The 27101-nt window shown below is 43.2% G+C and overlaps 1 protein-coding gene across 5 annotated transcripts in view; it reads right to left on the bottom strand.

Annotated features, from left to right (window-relative positions):
• Positions 1-25479, bottom strand: part of ARFGEF3 (ARFGEF family member 3) — a 176615-nt gene extending 151136 nt beyond the window's left edge. For all 5 annotated transcript variants that reach the window (XM_072825090.1, XM_072825098.1, XM_072825091.1 and 2 more), the window contains exons 1-2: positions 25288-25479; positions 17468-17519 (exon numbers count right to left, since the gene is read on the bottom strand). In XM_072825090.1, coding sequence (XP_072681191.1) covers positions 17468-17519; positions 25288-25372 — 137 coding nt within the window. In that variant the 5' untranslated portion in view covers positions 25373-25479. The remainder of the gene's footprint in view (positions 1-17467; positions 17520-25287) is intronic.
• Between the last annotated feature and the right edge of the window lie 1622 nt (positions 25480-27101).

Genomic DNA, 27101 nt, shown 5'->3' with positions numbered 1-27101 from the left:
ATAAGCTGTGATTCTGCAGGCTCATAAAGATGTTCACATCGAAGAAAGGGAAATGTATGGATAAATTTAACCAAGTATTTAACCAAGTATTTTAATTTAACCAAGTATTTTAAACACTATAATTATAATTCTGCTATAATTATTATTTGTACTGGCAAAATCTCATTACATGTGATTACATGGAAACCTCTAGCTAAGGAAAGGCGTCTCTCCTTTTACAAGGCAAGAAAAGGACCCTCCTCTCATTTTGTATCCTAATATTGATGAGAGAGGTCCCCACTATGGAACACTGCGATTAACTGACTACCACCCAAAACACTCTTCCAGCTGCACAGATGCCTGGTCACTAGGGTGACTCAATACAGTGTTTGCATTACATTGTTCTTCCCTGTGTGTCAGAAGACACCCGATGCTCTCAGTTCCAGCCTGGGGAGGCAAAAACATGCTGACCAGTCTCAAAATGACCAAGAACCCTGCTGCTGAAAGACAGGGTCAAATAAACCTTGGAAAACATTCATACTCAAGTTTATGGGCACTTGCCCATTGCTATTCTTCATAGCCCCACTAACTGGCTCTCCTTTCTCCTTGGGGACTCCAAAGGACCCGCTACCTCTATGCAGGCTGGGCTCCACCCAGTTATCCCTGAAAAAACCAAAGCCATCCATGCTGGGTAGCTGGGCCTGCCCAACTGAAAGCCCAGGGTGTCTGGGGAGCAAGTCCCTCTGCTCTGGATTAAGTAGAAAGCTAGAAGGGAAGATCAAAGTGTCAGGGAAGGCAATGGAGTCTGTTAAAAGAACTCTGGCCCAAGGGCACCTGTGTGGCTCAGAGAAGCATCTGCCTTCAGCTCAGGTCATGATCTCAGGGTACTGGGACGAGCCCCACATCAGCTCCCTGCTCAGCAAGGAGTCTGCTTCTCTCTCTCACTCTGCCCTCCCAGCCCCCGCACTTATGCATATTCTTGCTCTAATAAATAAAATCCTAAGACAAACAAACCAAACAAACCACTCTGCCCAACTTGGAATTCTGTTATTTCATTTTAGCCAACAAATGTCAGATATAATCCTAAGCATATTACTTAGGTCTCTCTGATATGCAATTTCTTTTCACAAGACAAGTGCAGAAGCTTTCTAGACTTCTTTGAAAGGACAGGAAGGATAAACTGAGTAGGGATATGAAAGAGCTTTGAAAGCAAACACTTTATGGAAATACGAGGGAAATACAGTGACAAGAACAGCAGAGTCTAAGGAAACCAGCTCTGGTCTCTGCATGTCCCCAGCTATCTCACCAGCTACACCTGGCAGCTCCAGGACCTTTTCAAATTCTAATAGCCTCGGCATCTTTGAGGTGTGTGGCTCGCAGTCTTACCAGCCTTCCTCTTAGCAACTTGATTGCAACTTTGTTTTTGGCTGACAGCATAGTCAGCCTCTTCTGGTAAATCAGCCTCCCTTGTGGCTCTTGAAGTACTTTGGCTTTCCTGATAAAAAGGGCACAAGGGGGATCCCTGGGTGGCGCAGAGGTTTGGCGCCTGCCTTTGGCCCAGGGCGCGATCCTGGAGACCCGGGATCGAATCCCACGTCGGGCTCCCGGTGCATGGAGCCTGCTTCTCCCTCTGCCTGTGTCTCTGCCTCTCTCTCTATATCATAAATAAAAAAAAAAAAATAAAAATAAAAAAAAAAGGGCACAAGGCCTGTTTAGTTAGCACTGTCCTTCTGCCTTTCATCTTTCTGCCTTCTATCTTGGATGGGGGCAGCTGCAAGAGCCATTTTGTGCTACAGAAAGCCAAATATAATGGAAGGTCAGTAGTATCCTAAATGTACCAGCCTGCCTATTACCTGAGGAAGATAAGCCCTATCTCATTTAAACCACATTTACATTTTCCATTACTTACAGCTGAATGCATTTGTAACTTACTACTAAAGCTGATGTCTTCTTTCCTTTTTAAAGATCTTATTTATTTGGAAGAGAGAGACAGTGAGAAAGAGCACAAGCGGGGTGGAGAGAGGAAGAAGCAGATTCCCTACTGAGCAGGGCCAGGACCCTGGGATCATGAGCTGATCTGAAGGCAGCTGCTTAACTAACTAAGCCACCTAGAAGCCCCTAAAGCCAATTTCCAGAGAAAAGCCAATATTCAAGCAATCACATACGTGTCTTCTGTTCCCAATACATTTCCCAAAGGTGAAAGGGGATATGAGACAGGGACAACAGTAATTCCTATTTTAACATATCTAAGTGACCGGTACTCAGCAAATATCCATTGAAAACATAGATTATATTAGTTAAAAGAACAACTTTCAAGTCAAACCTGTATTTGAACCTCTATCTTGTACTAGCTGTGTGACTTCACACAAATGATCTTATCATTCCAGCCTGTTTTCTTATTCAAATATAAATTATATTAGTACCTATTGTTAAGTTTAATAAGATAATGTATGAAGTCATTAGCACAATTCCTGACATAAACGGATGCTTCATAATTGGTCACCTTCAATATTGTGGGGAGGTACATCACACCACCAGCCTGGATATAAGGATGATAAGGGTTTAGAATTTAGCTACAGAAGCACAGGAGTAAATCAGTTATTTGTGGCAGAAGAATGAGGCTATAATGTGCACCCGTGCACTTAGGGTGTGGGAGAGGATGCCAAAGCCCCATCTCCAAGTGCCTAGACCTTGTAAATGTCACAGATGTCTCAGACCTCTTCCCTTAATATCTCACTGGAGTTACCAAATACTTAGAGTTTCCTTACCCTTATTCTGCAAAAGAAATTAAAAGGTCAGCAAAATGGTCAAAATGCAGCCAGACAACAGGAAAAGGACTCCACCAACAGAGCTTCCAACCTGCCACGTTTGCCTAGGCCGCCACCCCTGGGCGCCTGGACCCTGGGGGTCATGTGGATTCTTTTAAAGCGGGTGTATCAGGAAAACACTTTCAGCTGCAAGTGACATGAAATTAACTCCCTAAGTGCTTAAACATGGAGGCAGGTTGGCCTCAATTTTAGGCAATTCAGTGCTCCAATGACACAGCCAAGAGCCCAGTTTCTTTCCATCTTTCCGGTGATCTACCCTCTAAGTGTCCGTTTTACCTACCCACCTGCATTCCCTGACCCACATCCCCTTCCCCCATTCCCCCACCCTCTTCTGGCTTTCCTTACAGGTGCAAAGTGAGCTGTGGCCATTGGAAGCGTCATTTGAAGATGCTAAGTATCAGAAGAACTAACTTCACCTTCACAGGTGTGAGATGGCATCCCTCTCGAACTCCATTCTGATACTCTGACATAGGGCACATCCAAGGCCAGACCAGAAAGTCACACCTGTGATGGGGTAGGCTCCTCTGAATACCCAGTCAGTCCTATTGGTGGTAGGGGGTGACTGGATGTTGGGTAACAACCAAAAGTCTCTGCTCCAGGGGAAAATAATGGAAGGCCCAGAGAATTTACAAATACAATCACCTCCTAAACTAGGAAAACCCCTGCATGTTTTCTGATTAGAAACCAAATCACAACCTTTAGGTAGGCATGTAGTGTGGTACTACTGGAAACTTGGGTTTTCCCTCTGCCCCCATAATTCCATCAACAGCCACACTCATCACAGACTGCCACAAAAGAAGCCAGCTCAAAGAAATTTCTTGGGTCTATAAGCAAAAATGGAAGAGAAAGATAGAGTGTCATTCAATGCCAGTTTTCTTTTTTGCAGATCCTAGAATTTATTAAACGACACTTGAAACTGCCACAGTGAAGTTTCACAGATCACACCTGCTCCAGCTCATGTTTCTAGTGCCCAAGGACCAGCTTAGACCTCTCTGTATTCTTAGGAATCAGAGGTGACACTACTTAAATTCAGATTCTCATCTGCTCCTTTGTAGCTGAAATCTGTTCTTCTATCTAAAATCATACTTTGAAACTCAGCACTGCAGGGGGGTAGAAAAAAAAAAAAACCAAAAACTTTAATCATGCTGCAAACTGCCAAAACACCATGAGGCTATTGTATCAGTCATATTTCACTTATGATTTGATGTACATTCTTCAGAGTACCATCTTATTTAAAATCTTAATTAATCTTCCTAAGGCCCCAGGTAAGGAGTATTATTTGTAGAGCTATTCCAGGGCAATCTCCATAGTTCCAGGGGATGACAGAAGTGTAACAACATGACCCAGGTGACAGTTCCACAGGCCTGGGAGGCACACCAGAGGGCTACAAAGCATTATAGCATGATTGCTGTGCAGGCCTAAAGCTTGGAGTCAAGGACAGGCCTGGGAAAGGCGGGGGTGGGAGAAGCTCCTATTCCCAGGTAAGAGCTGGTCATTTTTTAAAATTTAATTTATTAATTTATTTGAGAGAGAGAGAGAGAGAGGGGGAATGCAAGGGGGAGGGGCAGAGGGAGAAGGAGAGGCAGAGAATCTCAAGCTGACTCCATGCACAGCACAAAGCCTGACATTTGGCTTGACCCTGTGACACCAGGCCTGACCCCATGACACTGAGATCATGAGGTGAGCTGAAACCAAGAGTTGGACACTGAACTGATGAAGCCACCCGGGTACTCCAGGTTGGTAAATCTTAATGAAGGATTTAAGATTCTGACATCTAAAATGGGAAAGGGGGCGCCTGGGTGGCTCAGTCAGTTTAGTGTCCAACTCTTGATTTTGGCTCAGGTCATGATCTCAGGGTTGTGAGATGGAGCTCCAAGTTGGACTCCGTGCTCAGCAGGGAGTCTGCTGGAGATTGTCTCCCTCTGCCCCTCTCCTGAACCTGCACACACACTCTCTCTCTCAAATAAATAAATCTTTAGTAATAAAATGGGGAAGAAATGTTCCCAAAGCATAACCTAGATGCCTGGGATCTTTTCAGAGGGTCCACGAGGTCAAACACATTTTCATTCTCAATCACTCAGGGGTATATGGTGGACTCTATCAAAAATGAATATCCACCATTATCTGAAAAGGCAATTAAGATTCCTCTCCCATTTTAAACCACTAATCTGTGCAAGGCAGGATTTTCTTTATCTCCTTCAACCAAAGCAACATGTTGGAACAGATTGAATGCAGAAATAGAGCCAAGACTCTAGCTATTTTCCTTCTACTAGGCCAGATATGAAAGATTTGAAAAAAAAATATAAAATTCTTCTCACTAAATTTGCTTAAAGTAGTTCCTTTTCATAAAAAATGTCATTCGTATCGATAGGTAATTGGTTTCTTGTTACTTTTAATGAATTAATATTTAAACTTTCTGTTTTAACTTCAATGTGGTAAATATTGATAGATATAATCCAATATTTTTCCTAAAAAGCCCTTTGGGGTCCTCAATAACATTTAAAAGTGTAAAGGGTTTTAAGACCAAAAAGTCTGAGAACTGCTGCATTAATGTGACAGGTGAATGGAAAGGGAAAATGTGGTACAGGTACACATGATAGGATATCACTCAGCCATGAAAAAGAAGGAAATCCTGCCATTGACAGCAACATGGATGAGCCTGGAGAACATTATGCTAAGTGAAATAAGTCAAAGACAAATACTGTATGATTTTATGTAAAAGTTCTCGTCACACATGGACACAAAATGGTAGCTATGTGAGGGGATGGATATTAAGTACCCTTATGTGGTAATGACTTTACAATGTAAATATAAATCAAATATCACGTTGTATCCCTTAAACTTACAGAATGTTATGTCAATTATATCTCAATAAAGCTGGAAAAACATATGCCTGTAACATGGAGGGCCCTGAGGTAAGCTGTTTGGGCTAGAAGCTGCTCTCCTGCTCAAATGCTAAGAGAGAAGAAAGGAGGAGGTAAATTGGTGGCTTTTTTGCTTGGACAGAAGGTGACATGCAAGCATGCTGATCCCTTCTGCAGGAAGACTGAGTCTGTCTCTGTGGTCTGCAATTGGGTCTCTCTAGATCTCTTTTTTTCTGCATCTACTGGTTGGTCAATGATCACACTGGGGAAACAGAGGCACCTTACTGCCTTTCAGTGTCCATCTTCATGTATAGATGCTGATGGGCAAAATGACTAGCTCAGGATCCCAACGGCCATGGAAGAACTAGGAATTGGACCTATAAGTCACTGTATGACTATTACCTGTTTCCTTTCTCCTCCAATGGTATGTTCTTGGAGGGGAGATGGTCTCTGTGTTATTCCCAGCACACAAAACATGGCTGGTTTGGCTGATTCTGAGCCCAGGATGCTTGTCCCCATCTGCCACTGCCTCTTCCACCACAACCCAGACCCCCTCATACTGTCTTCCTACTACCAATCACAGCTTCAGACACCTCCATAGAGATGCTGACATTCATGACAGAGCTGCAAGGCATCATCACAAGCAAATATTTATAAAGGAGTCCACTGTACTGGGTGATTGTGTACACACACCTTAAACTAACAATTGTTTTCTTTCTTAATCAAATATCTTATTGACTTTAAAATTACAATTATATTTTGACCATGTCTGAAACACGTGAGTGCTTCCCTCCTCGCTTTCAGCAAAGGTCGTGTTACTGGCCCTGTCTTCCACATTCAGGTTTACTTCAGAAGAGCAGTTAAATTTCCAGAGGGCAGATACAGTGACCCTCCCCAGGTCAACCCGGATGGCCTCTGTGTCCAGCCCCTGCCTGCCAACCACAGCTGGACAGTGTTTCCTGGCTTCTTCTCCACCAACAGACTCTGAAATACACATACAAAACCCTTTTTGTCTTTGAAAGATTTTTCTTGCAGCTGGCAATACAGAAAACCAAAATGAGGCTTACAAAATAAAGCAGGCAATGGGGAAGATACAGCTTTAGAGAGGAAAAAAAAAAATCTTTAAAATACAACTGTTCTCTCTGGACTTCATTAAATTAAAAATTAGCCCAGGTCTGCTCTCACTAAGAACGTGATCTATACTGGATGGGTTTCTTTAGTTTAGGCCTAACTTGGTAAAAATCAGTCCTTGGCTACATTTCCTCTGAGGAGGTCTGCAGGCTCACTGCTCATGGTAACCCTCCCTAAAGAGACCACCATAGCTGCTCATTAGCCTTTTCCCCACTCAAGTGAGCAGAAGCTCAGAGAGGTAAGGGTTAGTTAATGACATAATTACTCAGGCTTCCCTCGTGGGTACTCACATCAATTTCAGACTGGAGTCTTTTATCTCAAGGTCTCTTCTGCCTTACAAAGAGGAAAAGTCAATTTAGGTCATTTCCTGGCAAAGTTCTGTACACACATGAATCTCAACAGCTCTACTAATTCACAGCTCTTCCCTCAGCCTGAATATATGACACCCCCTCTTTTAAAAGCTCTGGCTCCATTGGGACGCCTGGGTTGCTCAGTGGTTAAAGCATCTGCCTTTGGCTCAGGGCCTGATCCTGGAGTCCTGGGATTGAGTCCCGCATCGGGCTCCCTGCATGGAGCCTGTTTCTCCCTCTGCCTGTGTCTCTGCCTCTCTCTCTCTCTCTCTCATGAATAAATAAAATCTTAAAAAAAAAAAAAAAAAAAAGCTCTGGCTCCTTGGAAATTGCATTTAAAGTTGTTTCAGTACCGGGTGATTTTATCTGCAACTCCAACATTAGTAAGTCGCTCTCATTAACGAGCAGTGGCTAAATACGGATTTCCCAAGAGCTCTTTGCAACGATGGTGCTTCATCAGATAATGTACTGCATGAAATTTAGTATTCTATATCTCAGTTTTTCACAGTTACAAGAAAGAAAAAAATAACCCTTTTTGATGAATCAATAATGGTGGAGGGAATACCCCATAATGGGTTAAGACAGTAAACTGGAGTCCTGACTCTCCCCGAGGCCAGCTTGAGAAGTGTGGCTGGCTACCTGGTTTTTCCAAACCACAGCGTTTCCCCTGCTGCACAGAAGGGCTGTCAGGATGGAGACCAGGATGCACAACACCTGGGAGAGGCTCTGTCACATAAGAAAGGTTTTCAAAATGTTAACTTGTATTCTTAAGGGTATTCAAATTAGTTGAGAAAATATGAATCAGAAAGCTTTGAAGCTTCGAGACATTTTATTAACAGAGCACTGGGATATGAAGAGGTAAAGGAGATCTCCTGTGTCAAATGTACTGAACTTCACTTGAAAAGATAGACCAGGGTATTATTGTGTAATTCCATAATCATACTGACTTACAGACAGTCCAACTACACATAAATATGCACCAAAATGAAAACAGAATATAAAATATTTAATAAATGAAGATATCCAAAGAAACTAAATATGATTTTAGTTTTTGCACTATGCCTTCCCCAGTAGAAAAAAAAAGCCCTACAGGGTGAACAAGGGAGATACAAACAACTCACTGAAACATTTATATCACTGAATCAATAAGCTCCAGTCCCTACCCATCTCTTGGAATCCACTGTTATAACCCATCAATAGAAACAATTTCTCAGAGGCATACTTTGAAAAAAAGAAGGAAATTTGGACTTAAATTGCCTATAAGGCACAGTTTAATTATAAAAACCAAACAGAATAAAAAGCCTACCTTTATTCCATTCAAAAAGAATAGAGGCTTAAGAAAGGAAAATTCATGATTGGATTGTTATATTTTCTCAAAATGGAGTCTTATTTTTTATTTTTTAAAAAAGATTTTATTTATTCATGAGAGAAAGAGAGAGAAAGAGAGGCAGAGACACAGGCAGAGGGAGAAGCAGGCTCCATGCAGGGAGCCTGATGCGGGACTGGATCCCAGGTCTCCAGGATCACGCCCTGAGGCAAAAGCAGATGCTAAACCACCTAGCCACCCAGGGATTCCTCAAAATGGAGTTTTATGTTTCCTTCCAACACTTCCCCTTTAGAATCAAGGGCTATAAAATAAAGACATCAACCACTTGTCAAAAGGAATGATGAGTGGCCAAGGCTATTCTTGAACATTAATATCTTGTTGGGGGATCCCTGGGTGGCTCAGCGGTTTGGTGCCTGCCTTTGGCCCAGGGCATGATCCTGGAGTCCCGGAATTGAGTCCCGTGTCGGGCTCCCTGCGTGGAGCCTGCTTCTCCCTCTGTCTGTGTCTCTGCCGCTCTCTATATATGTCTATCATGAATAAATAAATAAATAAATAAATAAATAAATAAATAAATAAATAAATAAATCTTTTAAAAAATCATTATTAAAAAAACATTAACATCTTGCTCACATCCCAATATATCCATCAAGCCCAATATCCTCCTAGTCTGGGTGGGTTATACACTTCTTTAATTGACTGCATCATTTAAAACTGCTTTTAGGTCAGGGGATATTAACAAGGAGAAGCTTTATAATTGAGAGCTAATTGTAAGTCTTCCTTATCAAAGGGAATAGAATAAGAAAACCATTAGGACTGACCTACAGGCTGGCAGATAGCAGAAGAAGCTATAAGTTAGGAAATAGTGTAGTACTGTTACTTATGATACATAAAAAGGGAACAGAGGGCAGCTGTGTGCCTCAGTGAGTTAGGCATCTGCCTTTGGTTCAGGTCATAATCCCAGGGTCTTGGGATCTAGCCCCACATCAGGCTCCTCACTCAGTGAGGAGCTTGCTTCTCCTTACCCCTCTCCCTGCCACTCCCCCTGCTCATGCACATGCTCTCTCTCTGTCAAATAAATAAATAAAATCGTAAAAAAATAAGATAAAAGGTGACAGGAATACTCTTTGTCTTCCACAGCAGCAAAAAAAGGAAAAAGAGAAATTAGATCTTTGGGGCACCTTGACTTTGAACATGGATTTCAGCATCCCCCCCTGCTAGAGGCTTCTCTACATGCCACGTTCTTCTTGCCAATGGGTTTTTGTGGTCAACACGGAAATGTCATTATGCTCACCTGTGTAGGGCAATTCTGATCTCAGGAAGGTGTAACAAATCAGGTCCACGCCAAGGCAAGTCCTTGTGCACATAAATGGTCCCTATATACCTCTGGCAAGGCTGACAGTCTCCCTCCTTCCTTTCAGGACTCACTGAGATAAAGAATTCCCTATAACTGTAAATGAGCCAGGCTTAGATTAGCCAAAGGGTCTTAAACCTCTTATTCTATCATCATCATAATCATTATCATCTTCCTATTGCAGAACCAGCAAAAGATAAACAGAGCCAATATTTACTTACATTTGCCTGCCTCTGCAAGGGGAGGTCAGCTGTACTTGGGAAGAAAGAGATAAGACCTCAAGATGAGTTTAAATTCATGAGAAGCAGAGATGTTTCCAATTCACCTGGAATAACGTGGAAGCCTCATTAGAAACACCTGTCCTGCACTTATGCTAACAGCCCCTATTCAGTTAGCACAAGCTGAAGACAGGACCTGGGAATTCTACACTACCATCCTTTGCTTCCTCCTCTTGACTGTAGGAGCTAGCAAGGAAAGCCCAACACTTCTTCATGACACAAGAAACAACAATGCTGAGATTGAAACTGTCTGCCAAAACCACTATTGAGATATGTGCTGTTCTCATCCATTTTAAATCAGTCTTTCCCACTTGATGTGAATATGTTTATTTCAATTAAAAAATAAAAATGTTGCACATCTGTAGAAGTTGCTCCAGGGGATCCCTGGGTGGCGCAGCGGTTTGGCACCTGCCTTTGGCCCAGGGTGCGATCCTGGAGATCCGGGATCGAATCCCACATCAGGCTCCCGGTGCATGGAGCCTGCTTCTCTCTCTGCCTCTCTCTCTCTCTCTCTCTCTCTCTCGCTCTCTCTCTGTGACTATCATAAATGAATAAAAAATTAAAAAAAAAAAAGAAGTTGCTCCAGGGTTCAAAGCATAGAACTGAAACACTGAAATAGATAATAGCAGCAGAAAAGCAATTAAAATAAAACCATACAAAGAATGGGGAGCTACTATGGATGGTTCTCTTAAAGCATAAAGGCTGATGAATGTGCTCCCATTCTGCATGAAAGATCAGTAGGTCCCCCAATCAAAATAGGGAGGAACATGACAGCATCTGAGCTGAAAAAAAAAATGTGGACCACCCAAGTAAAATGAAGCAGAAGGCTGAGCAGAGGCTCAGCCAGAGCAGGGACAAGAGTCATGTGTGGGACACACACAAGGATGAATGGGAAGAAGTGCTGTAAGAGTCTTTCTGGGAATAGCAACTAGCAGGAGAAAAGTAATTAGGCTGAGATTGACTCTGAAGAATCACAGAGAAGGTAGTAAGCAAAAGGCAGCTGGTCTGTGGCTGGAGTACTGTCTGGGATTGTTCCCAAAGGGGCACTGAGAAATGCCAACAAGAGGTTCACTGCCAATGGCTGCCTTTTAACAAGACAACTCGAAGATTCCCTTGACAGTTTTATCTCGTCCATACCACTCCTATTGTAAATAACCTGGGCTAAGAGAAGGAGCAAATCCTGGGTTGGAGCAGGATGGTGGTGAAGGTTCTTTAGTTCTTTAGAACAGAAATACTCCAAGTCAAATTCATGTTGGGCATGTGGCAGAGGAGGCAGCTTGCCTCTTCTAGGCGGGCCAATGAGAGCTGAAATTCTTGCATCATCAATGCCCTTTGGCAAAGAACATTAATCAGAGTCCCAATAACTACTACCAACTCCCAACCCATGGTCTAATACAGGGCTTTGGTTGAGTAGAGAGTGAAGCATTTAAGACTATACTAGCTGAGTCAATGGATTGGGTGTTGGGCTTCCGATCCTACTCTTTGGGACCCCCCCCCCCACCCCGCCCTTCAGTCAGTGAGATGTAAAAAGTTGTCTTGTCAAAGCTGAGGTTTCATTCTGGCATGGATCCTTCCAAATACTGTGTTTTCTAAGAATCTAGGAGATGAGGCACAGGTGCCCTGGGATATGCAGTGCAGTTTGGAGAATCAGTTTCATCCTGCAAGCATTTACAGAGCACCGTAAGATGAATAATTTATATATATGACCTTCTTGAGGATAGGGTCTCAGAACGGAAGCCCTAGTCAGCTGCCAACCTGATTGATAAGCATCCTGAGAGATTTATGTATAGTGAAGGTACAAAGGAGAAAAGGATCCCTTCTAGCAAACACAGCTCAGTCTTTAAGGATAAGAAGGATGACAAAGTGGGAAGAGTTGTATGTAAATGAGGCACCCAGTAGACAATCTTGAAAAGAGCAGCTCAGAAAATACCTCCCTCGTGTTTTAATGCCCCATTAGAAAGGGAGTTTGGGATTGCTAAGCAAACACTGCAGACCTGCCATGTTGGTCTAGGCTCTGGCATGCAGAAGGAAGAGGATTCATAAGAGCATGCTTTATTTCAACTTCTGAGATGGGCTCAGGAAGGAGGAGGAGGGGGCTGGGAAATGCCTTCAGTAAAACACTAGTACATGTGAGACAGAGTATCCCGGAACAAATCACAGCCTTCATTGTGGGAAAGAGCTTGTTTCCCTGATGGCATGTGCCACTAAGATTCCACTCAAAGCAGGACAGAAACCAAGGTCCTTAAAACAGTCTGTGGAATCTGGAAGGGCAGAATGAAGCTTGACTTGAACGGGGATGGCCCTGGGAGCCATGAGAACTTTCTGAGGGGACAGGGAGTACAGGGCTGGAATCCTGGTGAGGTGAGTGAGGTACTGGCCTCGGGTAAAAAATTTTAGAGGGCATGAAGAAACTCAGCAAGATAAATAATATTTTAGTGCCACATTTTTTAAAATTCCAGTGTTATTAACAGGGTTCTATTAATTTCAAAGAGAAAAATGTCAGAGAACAGAAAACATTTCATGCTATTAACTAATAATATTTCTTGATTAGTAGCATCCAGGTCTTATTTATTACTTGGCTGAAAAAACAACAGCTAACAATGATGAAGTCAAGGACTATTAATGCGAACGTGATTTGGTCAGCATCCTCAGTTGCTTTCTGCTTGTAAAACAAGTAGGATATGGAAATGGTAACCCCAATCAAAGGGAGAGCCTGAGCTATCAATGACCTCCTTCTTGAGTTTAAGAACACCGTGATGTCCCACTAATTCACAGGTTTTCAACCCTGTGTAGATATGGAAGGCCTTAAATTAAAGAAGGAAAAGAGGAACAAAGACAGTGAAGGGACAGGCTCATCATGGAGGAAGGTTAGGGTTCTTTTTTTTTTTTTTAAGATTTTATTTATTTATGCATGAGAGACTTGGGGGGGAGGGGCAGAGACACAGGCAGAGGGAGAAGCAGGCTCCATGCAGGGAGCCTGACGTGGGACTCGTCCCGGGTCTCCAGGATCACACCCTGGGCTGAAGGCAGCACTAAACGCTGAGCCACTGGGGCTGCCCAAGGTTAGGACTCTTAAACTTACTGCCAAGTTCAAAAGCAAGACTTAGGGCAAGAAGGTAGAATGATATTCACATAACTACGAACAAATTCCACAGAATTCCCTAGAAATATTCCACAGGACAGGTTCCCTGGACCTTCCTCCATGGCTGGCACAAAATCTCACTGGCACTCTGCATGAATTCCTGTAGTTGCAGCTATAGCGGCTCACTTACTGACCCTGAGAGTGGGCGTTTGCTAACTGCAAGCCTGGCGTGGAATAGGCAATGCCTCTGACCACTCCTTATCTTCATCTAAAATGTTTTATCGTGGGATTCTCCCCTATAGTGCCCTACACATGACTGAATCTAGTCACTAGAGTGACTAAAATCACTCCTGTGACATCTGGTCTACTTCAGTTTGTACAAGAAGTCCACGGAGCAATCAATGATAAACGAAAAACAGAAGATAATGGAACCACAGGTCTCTCAAGGCTTTGGTTTCTTCTGATCTGAGGTATCATTACTAATGTACACATTTGAGCAAAACAATATGAGTAATTATTTATCAGAACGTTAATATATTTAACCTAAAAAGCATTCAATCAGTGGCAAAAGAAAAAATTAAGAAAAACAGCACAGCAGTATTTGAGATTTGTATTATTCCCTATTGCCCTTTCCAAAACAACAAAATATCTGTAAATAATGGAAACCAAATCTGAATACAAAATCAGGAGATTGTAAGCCATAGCTAATGAATCTGGTTTCTTTCTCATATACTACAAAAAAGTGAAATCAAAGAAAAATAATTAAAATATAATTGAAGAAAAATAATTAACATATCCAAATTCTTTCTTGGATACACATATTTACAGTGACTAGATTTTTTTTGAGCAGGTACTCAAACAATAGAAGGATGCTCTGGTAAACATGATGCCTGCACAGAGTTAAGTCCTGTCTGGGTTTAATAGTGCCCGGCAGCAGAATCAGAGGATTAAGGGAAGACTGACTTCACAACAAAGAGAGAAAAGCCCATTACAGCGTATCTCATTATATCACTTCCCTTACGATAAAGGGAGCTAGAAAATCAGACAAATATTGATTCAATTGCTCTTTTTTGTTCTAATTATGGCTTATCCCTCTACCCTAAAAGAGGCTTTAAAAGCCTCCCAACTATTGTGAATCATGGTCAAATTGAAGTATCCTTCTACGTATAAAATTCTACAATGAATTTACAGTTGCTACCACAAAACACTGTTTTTTCAGCTACATATGTGTTTATTCTCCTCCCTGTGAATATAAAACCTTTGAGAGCAATGCTCACATCTGCTTTGTCTCATGCATATGGTTTAATTCTCTGTACAAAAATGTTTGATTAACCTCAATGCATACGGAGAACACAATACACATACATGAGGATGACATCACCAGCTCTTTATTAGGATAAACACTCCAAATTATCTGCTAACGGTAGTAAAGATATGAAAAGACACCAATATATATTCATCCACAGCTCCTGATCCAGCATCCTTGCCACCTATTTGGTGACATCCCCCCGCCCCCTTCTATGGATTGTACAAGATGGCAACTGGGCTCTGGGTGAATCTCGAAGCCATGGAGGAAAGTAAAGCTAAATGCCATGGCTAAATGAGGACCAACCATGTTTAGATCCCATTAACACTGCATTTTCTCTACCTCATCTGTGCCCCATGACATCCTCGGACGTACATACATCAAGGGTTGAAAAATATCAGTTGTCCTTTGATGAATGTGCTTAACTAGTAGGCCACGAGGCTCCTCTGGTATCACTGCCACTTTCTCACCCCTAACACTATAGGCAGAACTCTTATCACAGACCCAGAATCACAAAAAGCCCAGCCGTCAGGTTCAACAACCCTCTGGATTAGGAACTAGCCTTTAAAGTGTTGTTACCAAACGTTTTTAATCAACCAGCCACTTAAAAAATTTAAAGTTCTGTTTTTCACGTATTTTAAACTGACATTTACATTTCTTTGTCATAATTTTAATTAATGGAAAAGGCTATGATTCTGGCATACTGGAAATATTACAATTTTTAATTAAAACATATCACTTATTTAAATGTACCTAATGAAATCTGAATATCCCACCAATTTGAAAACCACCTTCATCCATCAGAAAAGTATATGAGCACACTCTTCTTTAATAGTAAAAGATGCTACATTTTTCTCCTTTCACCTTGAATTTGTTCTTCCATTCTACTTCGTCAACTTAATTTTCTCTCAATATAATATGTTTTAACTCTTAAGAGGCCTTTATTACTCTCCTACTATATTTCCGTGTAACAAAATGTGTATAAAGTAATTTTTAAAAAATTTCCGGTGGCCAAAAGGCTTTAAAGTGTTAAGTTTTCTTGTACTTTGAGGTGTAATTATTAATGGACCCAACTGATCCAAATAGTATTAAGTATTATTTATAAGAATGTTAATATAATTAACCTGGAAAGTATAATTTTACTTTATTTTTTAAATATTTTTTATTTTTAAAATTTAAGTCATTTATTTTTCTCTTCAATTACTTCACATACCCATGGATGAAGTATTCCTTATTATCTTTTTGTCTATTACCTTATAAAAGATTAGGTCTTCCTTCAATTTTTTTGAAAGCCAAGAAGTAAAAACTAACTTACAAAAAAATGTGTGGTCTGGTCATTACATTCGTCCCCTTTACCAACACAAACACTAGTATTTTCATAGTCCTTTGTTGGTGGGAAAAGATTTTTGCACTCCAGGACAACACATCACAGTAAGATTCAGAATGGGATGGGTTAATAGTGGTGCTTTCCTTGGTCAAAGAGAAGAGGGACTATAACAGATAACACAGAAAAGGAGATGTAGCAAAATCAGTTTTCAGAAAGAGTACCTATAGACAACAGGGACCAGGAAATATCTCCCTTAAACCATCTATGCCTTCACATGTCTTGGAGAGTCTCCATGTTCTCCTGTGTGCATGCATACCCCAACTGGAACACCCCTCCTCTGGGCAAGAGTATCGTTGCCAGGCATTCTGTCCATTTAGCTTTATACACAGAAACGTACTTTGGTTTGATTAACACATGTATTTCCTTACAACATATCAGCTTGTAGCAGATACTACAGGAGAAGCAATAATTTTTTTTTAAAACACAGGATTCTTGTTCATTCTCCTTGTAGAGATGGAAAACATCTAATAAATCATAATGTCCTGACAGTATAGAACTATACTCAACAAAAGACTGTAAGTTCAATATTTTTAATAATGTCAAAAAATTGGGAATCATCCAAATGTTTAATAATATTACTAAATAAACATTACAGCAGCCATATAGTGGAAGAATATACAATATTTTAACTTGAGGAACATATATTGATGTAAGAAAATGTTCTTCATATGATGTGGACTGAAAAAACAAGCAGGAAACAACCATAAATAAAATTCATACTAATTTGTTAAGTATGTATATGTAGGAAAAAGTCTGTTAAGAAAATTTTTTAAACTGTTTTTAGTGGTTATCCTTAGGTGGTGTGATTATGGGCACAGGAGGAAGTGTTTCACAGTAAAAAAAAAAAAAATGATGAAACGGTAGAAAATGAACTGAAGTGGAAAACAGAGTAGGAAACTGTATAGCCTTTGCTCCCACTGGCTTCTCCCTTCACATGCCTTTCTAACACATTCCTTCTAGGGAGGAAGCATCATACTCATCCTTATGCCCCCATGCTCAGTATAAGGGAGGCCATCATAAATGTGTGCTAAATAAATAAGTGAAGAAGAGAAAGAATCCACAGCTTTGTTCTTCCCAAATGTCCCACACAGGGCACTTGTCTCATGATAAAGGAAGGTGGGGAAGGGTGAGCAAGGTAGAGAAACTGGTTCATTATCTCCAGCCTGTTTTATGTGGCTATAGAATTAGTGAGATGGTGTCCAGCCAAGGGGCCAATGAGAGTTTAAATCTAACCCCCTACCCCCACCAGGGTGTAGGACTGCTTCTTCCCAGCAGGGGCACCATCTCCCAGTCTGCATGGAAGATCTTGTCTACTATCTACATTCTCACTCAGGTTTTGGTAATTTCTCTCCTTGACCAGTTTTATCTTTCATCTACTTCTTCAACTGCTTCCTTTGGGTTACTGACTTCATTTATTCCACAGATGCCTGGGAATCACTGCAGTCAGGTTCCCATCCTGTTCCTAGATATAAAAAAGCCATTGGTCAGCAAGTAAAATGCTATAAGCCAATGAGGTTATCTGGGCCTTCAGGAAAACACGGTGGTTTTTACTTCCACTACATTATATAACTCCAGTCTCCTTACCTCAGCAAGTGTGGAGGGATCTTGACAATGGTATCCACACCACCCAGGGTTTCTGCAGAAGGAAAATTACAAAGTTAAAAATAAATAATGTATAGACTGGGAATCTGCAGATAAATTTCCTTGTTAGTTTCTTTTTTTTTCCCTGGAAATCCCTATAATTATAAACTGGTCAATTCTCAATTATCTGCATGCAAGTCATTCGTACTTAAAAATCCTTCCCCTTCATGACTCCAAAGACTTCCTTGGAGGAGTTAAAAATTAGGATACATTTCCCTATAGAAACACAGATTGAATAGCTAAACTTCTCACCTGAACCAGAATGCCAATATAATTTAGCTACAACTGTCTAAAATGCTATATTCTTACTATAACAATAGAGAGAAGATATGAGAAACAAAAGCAAAAATAAACTCTTGGGACTACACCAAACTAAAAACCTTTGCAGAGCACAGGACACCATCAACAAAAACAAAAGGCAATCTACTGAATGAGACAAAATATTTGCAAATCATATCTAATAAATGGATTATATCTAAAATATATAAAGAACTCATATAACTCAACACCAAAAAAAATTTTTTTAAAAACCTCAACCAGACAAATAATTCAATTAAAAAATGAACAGAGGACCTGAATAGGCATTTTTCCAGAGATGACATACAGATGGCCAACAGACACATGAGAAGATGCTTGACATCACTCATCATCAGGGAAATGCAAATCAAAACCACTATGAGATATTACCTGATACCTGTCAGAATGGCTAAAATCAAAAAAATAAGAAATAAGTGCTGGTAAGGATGTGAGAAAAGAGAATTCTCATGAGCTGTTGGTGGAAATGTAGCTTGGTGCAGCCACTATAGAAAGTGGTATGGAGGGTCCTCAAAAAATTAAAAACAGTACTACCATACCATTCAGTAATTCTACTCCTACCAGGTATTTGCCCACAGAAAATGAAAACACTAGTTCAAAAAGATATGTGCAACCCTATGTTTATCACAGCATTATATACAATAGCCAAGATATGAAAGCAACCTAAGTGTCCCTCCATAAATGAGTGGATAAAGAAGATGGGCTAAAATATATATATAATGGAATTTTACTCATCCATAAACAGGAGAATGAAATCTCATCATCTGTGAGAGGGTAGATAGACCTAGAGGGTACTATATTAAGTAAAATTAGGCAGAGAAAGACAAATATCATATAATTTCACTTATATGTGGAATGTAAAACAAATGGATAAACAAAAAACAAAAATAGACTCATGAATATGCACGGAGAATAAACTGATGATTACCAGAGGGGAGGGGTGCAGGAGATGGACGAAATAGATGAAGGAGATGAAGAGGTACAAACTTCCAGTTATAAAATAAATAAGTCACAGGATGAAAAGCATAGCATAAGGAATATCATCAATAATATTTTAATAACTTTGCATGGTGACAGATGGTAACTACACTTTTTGTAAGTATCTTGTAATGTATATAATAGCCAAAACACTAAATTGTGCACCTGAAATTAATATAGTATTGTGTATCAACTAAACTTCAATTAAAAAATAATAAATACAGAAAAGAAAGCTATTTCCTCGAAAATACTGTTTCAATACCCTTAAATAATAATTTATAATTGTGAGACACTTGATGTTCACAAGGCACTTTATGCAACATCTCATTATTCTCACACACATTTCTGACATGGTAGATTTTTAACTTTAAAAAAAAAATCCTACAGTAAGGAAGCTCACCTTTAAATCTCATTAACCTAACCTGGATATTCAATACTTTCCCATTGTTGTGGATTATTCAAACTACTGCTGCCTCCAATTGTAGAGATAATGAAACACTATTCTCTCCCTACCACCCCCCCCCCCAAAGCTGTTCTATTTCAATAACGCTAACAGTTCTGCAGCGAATTCCAGCATGTGTGGTTGGGAGAGGCATCCCTACATGAACAAGCAATTCTCTGACACCAGCTAAGCCATTCTACAATTTAACTCAATTCTGACAATATCTACTAGAAGATGGGGTCAGATCCCATTAGTAAAAGACTCAGGCTGAAGGTTCTAATGATCCCCTCTTTGAGTTCAGTTAATTTGCTAGAACAGTTTGCAGAACTCAGAGAAACATTTCACTTACTACATTACTGGTTTATTACAAGAGGACAAAACTCCAGAATGGCCAGATGGAAGAGAGGCACGTGCCAAGGTATGGAAATGGAAAAGGCGAAGAGGAGCTTCCATGTCTCTGAGGGTGGCATTCTCCCCAAATTTGCATGTGTTTACTAACCCACAAGCTCTCTGAATGCAGTCCTTTTTGTGGTCTTTATGGAGCCTTCATTATGTAAGAACGATTAATTAAATCATCAGCCATTGGAGACTGAACTCAATCTCCATCCCTTCTTCTTTCTGGGGAGGTCTGGGGTCTGATTGAAAATTCCAACTCTCTAAGCACAGGGTTGGTCCTCCTAGCAACTGGTCCCCATCCTTAAGTTGCCTCATTTATATAACAACACTTTATGGTTCTCTTCACCTAGGAAATTCAAGGATTTTAGGAGCTCTGAGCCAGAAACAAGGAAAAAGACCAAGTCTATATTTTTCATTAGAAATCCCAGTATCACAAGCTCCAATTTGTTCCCAATTTTTTCAGCTCAAACTGTGTTAACTCCTTCTTCCTTGCTTAGAGTCAACTAGACCTGTCAATGCAAACCATTTTCATTGGAAAAGAAATATTTCTCCCTGTCTGCTAAAAGATCAGAAGGAAAAATGGATACCATATGTATCCCTGAGACTCAAGGGTAAGAACAGTCCAAAACCTGATGATAGGATCTGAGCCTGTTGTGGCCAATGGGGCAAAGAGCGGGTGCAAGCAAGACAATCCACAAAACAGAAAGATGGGCTCAGTAGGGTCAGGGATGCTGTGGCCAACAAGGCTAACGGTGGCAGTGGAAGAACTGAGGTCAGCTGTTAGGACAAGACAGGACATCAAGAAGGGAAAGCCCTGAGATGCACGTGCAGGAAGCAGATCAAAGCATGGCCTAGCAGCTAGCAGGGCAGGGGCCAGTGCCCACAACAATTTGATGCTACTGTCCAGAGGGAGGTGTTAACACTATAATGACCAAATCACTGTAGTTTTCTTCATCAGACAGAGGGGTTTATATTCAACTCGGGATGTTCAATAGAGCCCAACCCTACAAATGCTAACCAAGAGGCAGAGGAAATAAAAAGAACACAGGACAATCACAGAGCAGCTGTAATGAGCCTGTCCTGTTCAAGGAGAGATGCTGAGAAGGTGTCTGCCCCGGGCTTTGGGTGTCGAGCCCAGCTGCAGACTAGTGATGTCCATATGAGCATCACATTCTCAGAAACTGAACTGAAGCTGTGGATATGGATGTGGTCAACTCCAGTAGGGTTGAGAATAAGAGAAGAGGGCTCAGGGCTAACTCCTGAGAAGCTCAAACATTTAGGCTAGGGAGAAGTGCTGGAGAAAGGAGACAGAACCCCTTAGGAGGCATGATAAAAATTGTGGTCCTGGAGGCCAGGGTAAGATAGACACCCGGTATGTTCCACCTGGCTGAGAATGCCCTCCTGGACTGGGGTCTGGGTGCCTTATTCTTTAGCCACGGTTGGTGGCATGATGGAGGAGGAAGTCAGATGGCAGTGAGTTGAAGAATGAGTAGACGATGAGGCTATGGACACAATCACCATAGACACATTTTAAGAAGCCTGGCTGTGAACATAACAGAAACTGGCTGGAAGGAAAAGCAGATGGGAAGGTAGAGGGAAGGATGGTGGTGGACGGACTATTCTTCCTTCCCAACCTGGCATTCCAGCCTCTAGTTTTCTTTCTCCTCTCTTCCATTTTCCAAATCCATTTTACACAAGTCCCTGATATATGTAAGACACCAAAAGTTTCTAAAATGAAGACACAGTCCCTTGACGTTCTAATGTTCCGACATTCTATGTCATCTGGCCCGTCCCAGCTCACGTGGGTCTGGGATCACCACTTCTTGAAGAAAAATGCTCTTGTCTCTACTTTCCTCAAGCTGACCCCTTCCCTTATTCTTTCTATTCCCTAGTCAGACCATTTTCTCACTGACAAGAAAAATATCTAACAACCCAGATTGTTCAAAATAGAGGGAAGACACATATATACATTCTTTGCCAGTTATTATGCGGCCACTAAGAAAACCAATTTTCAGAGAAGTATCAATGACAACATAGAAGAAAATGCTAAAGCTAAAAACAAAAACAAAAAAACAAATGATACTCTGCCATAGAAACTATAACCCCTTGCAGAAGGGAAATACTCTAAAATGTGATCAGCATTCTCTCTGGGTGTTGAGATTACAGGTGACATTAGTTTTTTTCTTTATACTGTCCAAATATTTTTCAGTATTCTAAAATGAGCATATATAAGTTTTATAATAGAAAAAAAGATGACTATATCTTAAAACCCAAACAAGTCATTAAGAGGCTGATCTGTTTACTGAACATCTGCTTCTTTTCTTACAAATGCAGAAGCCACAATAAAGCATAAGCGACAGTCCCTACATTCAAGAAGCATGAGTCTATACTGTCGATACTTGTTGTTTTGGTTGACTAGCCTTCTGAAACAGAACCCTAAATTTGTTTTGAGGAAACCTTCCTTTTCTGAGTCAGGGATTTCAGGAAGCCTTGTAGCCTAGATCTAAGCCAGTGGGTCCGTTCTATTCCTTAGCTAGAGGACTCGTTCAGGTATACACATGACCCATCAGGACCAAGAGAGAACAAGTGAAACCAAAGACTGGGCAGGAGTGACTGGAAGAGCTCCACACTCTTGAGATGAGCTGATGAGCTGATGGTCAAGTGGGAGATGACCCCTTCTGTGATGGCCTGCATAGAGCAATGACCCCCCATCTCCTATGACGGTTTCAGTAGGAGATAACTCCTCTCTCCTGTGATGGGCTAAATGTCATGGTAATCCCTCTCCCCTATGATGGTCCAAATGGGAGATAACACCTTTCTCTTCCAACGGACTAGGTCAGTGGAAATGACTCTTCCCTTCCACGATGGTTTCAGTTAGAGATGATCCCTTTCCCCTCAGATGGTTGAAGTGTGCTGATGCTTCTTTCTCATGAGATGGTCTAAATGTGATAATTCACAAGCCTAAAGCTATGGAGACTCCTGCAGAGCAAGGTCCTTGATCAGTATATAATTTCTGAGCCAAACTCAACCCATAGCTAGCCTTACAAGGGATATTTAGCTAATAGAATGAATAAATTCTGTTTTGCCGGTCAGCTTAAATTAAATTAAATTAGGGTTTGTTATTGTTGTTGTTGTTGTTGTTTTGGGGAGGTGAACGGTTTGGTCTCCCAAATACAATATTTCTCAATTATCCTGCCCCCAGAAGAATAACTATGCCCAAATACTCCAAAGTAGCAGGTGCTCTAAGACAGTCGTGAGGGCACGTTTCTGAACCTAGGGGAGGAATGGATTCGACTGAAGAGCTCAGGGAATGCTTCCTATGTGAGTTGGGCCTTAGGAGTCTGGAAAGGGACTTCGCAGCACAAGTAAAGGTAGCAGAGTGTGCAGTGCAGTGTGTTTGTGGAAGCTTCAGCTTACTATAGTTTATGGGACCCCTGGGGGAAGGGCAATAAGAAACAAGAGCTGGGGTTAGATTCTGAAGAGTGTTTTAAGGAATTTACACTTTAATCTAGAGAGAAATAATGGAGATTGAGGAAGAGGAAGTGTTTCACAGTTAAAAAAAAAAAAAAAGATGAAATGGTAGAAAATGAACTGGAGTGGAAAACAGAGTAGGAAACTATATAGCCTTTGCTCCCGCTGGCTTCTCTCTCCACATGCCCTTCTAACAAATTCCTTCTAGGGAGGAAGCATCATACTTATCCTTATATCCCCATGCTCAGTATAAGGGAGGCCGTCATAAATGTGTGCTAAATAAATAAGTGAAGAAGAGAAAGAATTCACAGCTTACCCATTCTTGAAGACAAATCTACTTTAAAAGCTCCACCAACTCACACCAATTTCCTCCCCAACCCACCCCTGACCACATACTTATGCCCTCTTCATTGATCTGTTTTCCTGATTTATTCAGTCCAACCTGCACAATGAGTGTCAAGCACTGTTATTTAACTATTTCACGCCACTTTGACTCCCCTTGGTAACTACAGAAAAACAGTCACTGGGGAAAAAAATCACATCCACTCTCTGGGGTCAGGTCGGATTCCAGGCTCCACTCAGATACCTTCCTCACTTCTGGGTTTCCCACGTAGCTTCCAGGATCTCACCTCAGCCACACTGTGGTTTAACTTAACAAGATGTAAGTACCAAAATTTAAACATGAAAAATACTCCATTACTGGTCTCCTCTCTGTTATCTCAATCTGCGTAACTTAGAGCAAAATAATAATGAACACAGGGATGGGATGTTTAAAGCGTAGTCAGGCCCTGCTTTATTATGTTATTCAGCCATCTGTGACTCTTCATTAGAGACATTTAGGAATCTAGCTCTGAATCAGTCTGCTGAATGACAATGGCAATGCAAAAACAATACTGTGGCTTTAAGAGCCTAGTTGCTCATTTATATCTGGTCCAGATTCCTGTAAGGGTAAACAATGGTCAAGTTCCGCCTACAAGATAAACTTCCTAGAAAATATTGCAGAAAATTTCGTGATGATATGCAGATGTCAAAGAAAATTGATGTTGCTAGGATTGTCTGTACACAGACACCCAATATATGTGAATTCTGATCTTCTACATATTAACAGAGTCACCTGAAACACCATCGGATTCTACATACAGTAAAAAACCTGCTAATGGCACATTGCTTTTTCAGGTTGTAGCACAGCAGTGTCATAACAAGCACTGATTGCTTTCTGATTATGAGAGAAAGAGATTTAATTTTATTTTGTAATTGAATGGCAACTGAGGAATGGCAAGCAGGCTTGGGCCAGGGCGGGCGGGGGTGGGGGGGGGGTGGGGGACGGGACACAGAGCTGTCTCGGTTTCTCCTCCACCTTTCCTTGTTTTGATCACCCGAAGTATGCTCCTGATCCCTCTGCATTCCCATTCAGACCATTCTGATTGCTCAAATCCGTGCCAAATTGGAATGAATGTCTTTCAGTCTTCTTGTAGGTGGAGTCCTGCAAACCTGAGTCTGGTGGGGGACACAAATGTGCCACCTGGAACTTATTTCAATACTTGCACAGCTCACAAATTTAAAATCCCACCTGTCTGAAGGGCACACCACAGCAGAATTGCAGAGGCAACGCAATCCCACCCGTACGTAATGTCTCCTGTACAATAACCATGCTGGCCTCTATCCGGAAAATCAAATTAAAGAAGCCATTCCTTCCTCGTCACAGTCGCCAATGTTTCGAGATCCGGGAGGATGGTTCAACTTCCCTTTCCGCCACAGGCGCTTGGAATCGGGCCCCTGGATTCGCACCGGCTGTGGTCCTAACTCGGAGATGGGTGACCATCGTCCGCCTGGCTGGGGATCTGGGAAAAAGGGGCCTCCTGGCTAGGAGGACGGCGGTCCCCGGTTAAGGTCTGGGAGAAGGCAGAGGCCAGAGGGGAGGCGGACGGATGTTAACGCCCGATCCCAAATTCCCACGCCCCGCATCAACTGGCTGGGGCAACTCTCGCAATCGCGCGTTATGCGCCCACGGCAGAAGCTCGGCGCAGCCCCCCCGCATCAGGGCCGGCTCAGCCCCAGCCCGCGCGGCCCTCCGGCGGCGGCCACCAGGGCCCCGGGGCCCGACCGCAGGCAGGTGCCGGTGCCCGCGCCCCGCGCCCCGCGCCCCGCGCCCCGCGCTCACCCAGGGCCCAGGTGCAGCTCTCCTTGATGGCTTTGTACTTGCTCCCGGACGCCTCCTTCTGCAGCTTCCTCAGGATCTCTTCCATCTTGCCCTTCGCAGGGGCTCGGCCACCGACAGCGAGAGGAGCGCGCGAGGCCCGGCCGGGGACGCCGCCACCGCCGCTGTCGCCGCCGCCACCGCCTGGCCCCGGGCGCCTAGGCGGCCGCTGCGCTCGCCCCCCCCCCGGCCCCGCGCGGCGGCTGATGAATCACGCCCGCTCCATGCCGCGGGCCACGTCAGCCCCGCCGCCCCGCCCCGCCCCGCCCGCCGCCCCGCCCGCCGGGGTCAGGTGCGCTGGGCGCGCGCCGCGGAGCGCTGGAGCCCGGGGGCGGAGGCCGCGGCCGAGACCCGCCGCCGACGCGGGCCGCCGGGCCTCGAGGCTTCGCGGGCAGGTGGCAGCGGATGCCCGGAGCTGGCCCGCCGGCCGGGCGTCGGCGGGGGCGGCCGAAGGAGCGTCTGGGCGGCGGCGGCAGCCGGCGGGGGGGCCTCGCCGCTTCCCCCGCCCCCCCCGGATTCCCACCCGGTTCCCCACCCGGCTCCCCGACCCGCGATCGCGTGCGCCCGGGGTGGGGCCCGCCGGGTTCGCGGAGCCCCCGCCGGCGTGCGGCGCCCTAGCATCCGCTCGTCCTGCGCTCACTCCTCGGCGGACCGCCCTTCGCGGCCGCGGGCGGTGCTGGGCTCGGGTGCTGCCGGCGGGCAAACCGTGCCGCTGCCCCCGCGCCCCGACACTCTCGCCCAGGAGAGAGTGCCCAGCCCCGCTGTGCACGCGAGGAAGCCAGGCCCGGGGAGGCCAAGTCACCTCCCACGCCCCCAAGAGTTAGCCTCAAAACACATTCCTGAATCCAAACCCCTTTAAAAAAAATCTCTCTTCGACCGCCCCCCCCCTTTCCTTCCTCTCTTGCCCTGCATCGTTATCCTCTGGGGAAAGAAAGGGAGGGCGCGCAGGGCCCCACGCAGCTACCTAAGTCTGGTGGGGGTGGGAGGGCGGACAGGAAGAACTGCCCCAACCAAGAACCCTCAGGATGAACTTGGGAGACCCTCGGGGGGTGGCCCGATGGGGGAGGAAGGCAGCCTCAGCCGGGCCTCAGGTCCCGAGAGCCGCTGTGCGCCGGTAACTCGGCGTCCCTGGGGTGGTTGTTGAAGCAAAGAGGGAGAAGGAAATCAGGAATCTCATTTGGCATCTCATTGTTTCCCTGTTGTTTCCCTGACTAGGAGCTAAGGAGGGTTTTGAAGCATATTCGTTTTTCTTTAGAAATGTCACTGGAGTGATAGAGGAAAAAAAAAAAATTGCAAGGGAGTAACTGGCAGCTGGGAAAACAGTAAAAAGGTTCTTCAGTAATCTAGAAATGAGTTAAGCCAACGGTAGGTGGAAAGGAATGGAGGGAAATATAGCAAGAGATATTTAAGGAGTCAGAGCAGGAGGATTTACTGACTGATGGGGATGGTTAGCATCTGGGATGGTTCCTCCTTTGGGAAACGGTGGCCCCATCTTCCAAGTTAACGAGAAGGGGACAGTTTGGAATCTGAGGAGGACACATGTTCAGTTTTGAACATATTCAGGTGGAAAATCACAATGAGATACCCACAGGGTGTTTCCCTTATGGGCAGGGACCCACAACAGTGTTGTGTGATAAAAATGAGGATTTGAAAGCCTCCAGGTCTTGAGAGTTATTGATTGAAGCCTGGGGTTTGGCAAAGGTTGCAGAAGGCAGTGGATGGAATGGGAAGAGCAGGATGCCAGGGAGGAAGTTGGGGGTCCCCTTACTCTTTTAAAG

This window comes from Canis lupus, chromosome 1 (genome assembly GCF_048164855.1).
Source record: "Canis lupus baileyi chromosome 1, mCanLup2.hap1, whole genome shotgun sequence".
NCBI classification, from domain to species: Eukaryota; Metazoa; Chordata; class Mammalia; order Carnivora; family Canidae; genus Canis; species Canis lupus.
This window is presented reverse-complemented; position numbering and strand designations above follow the sequence as displayed.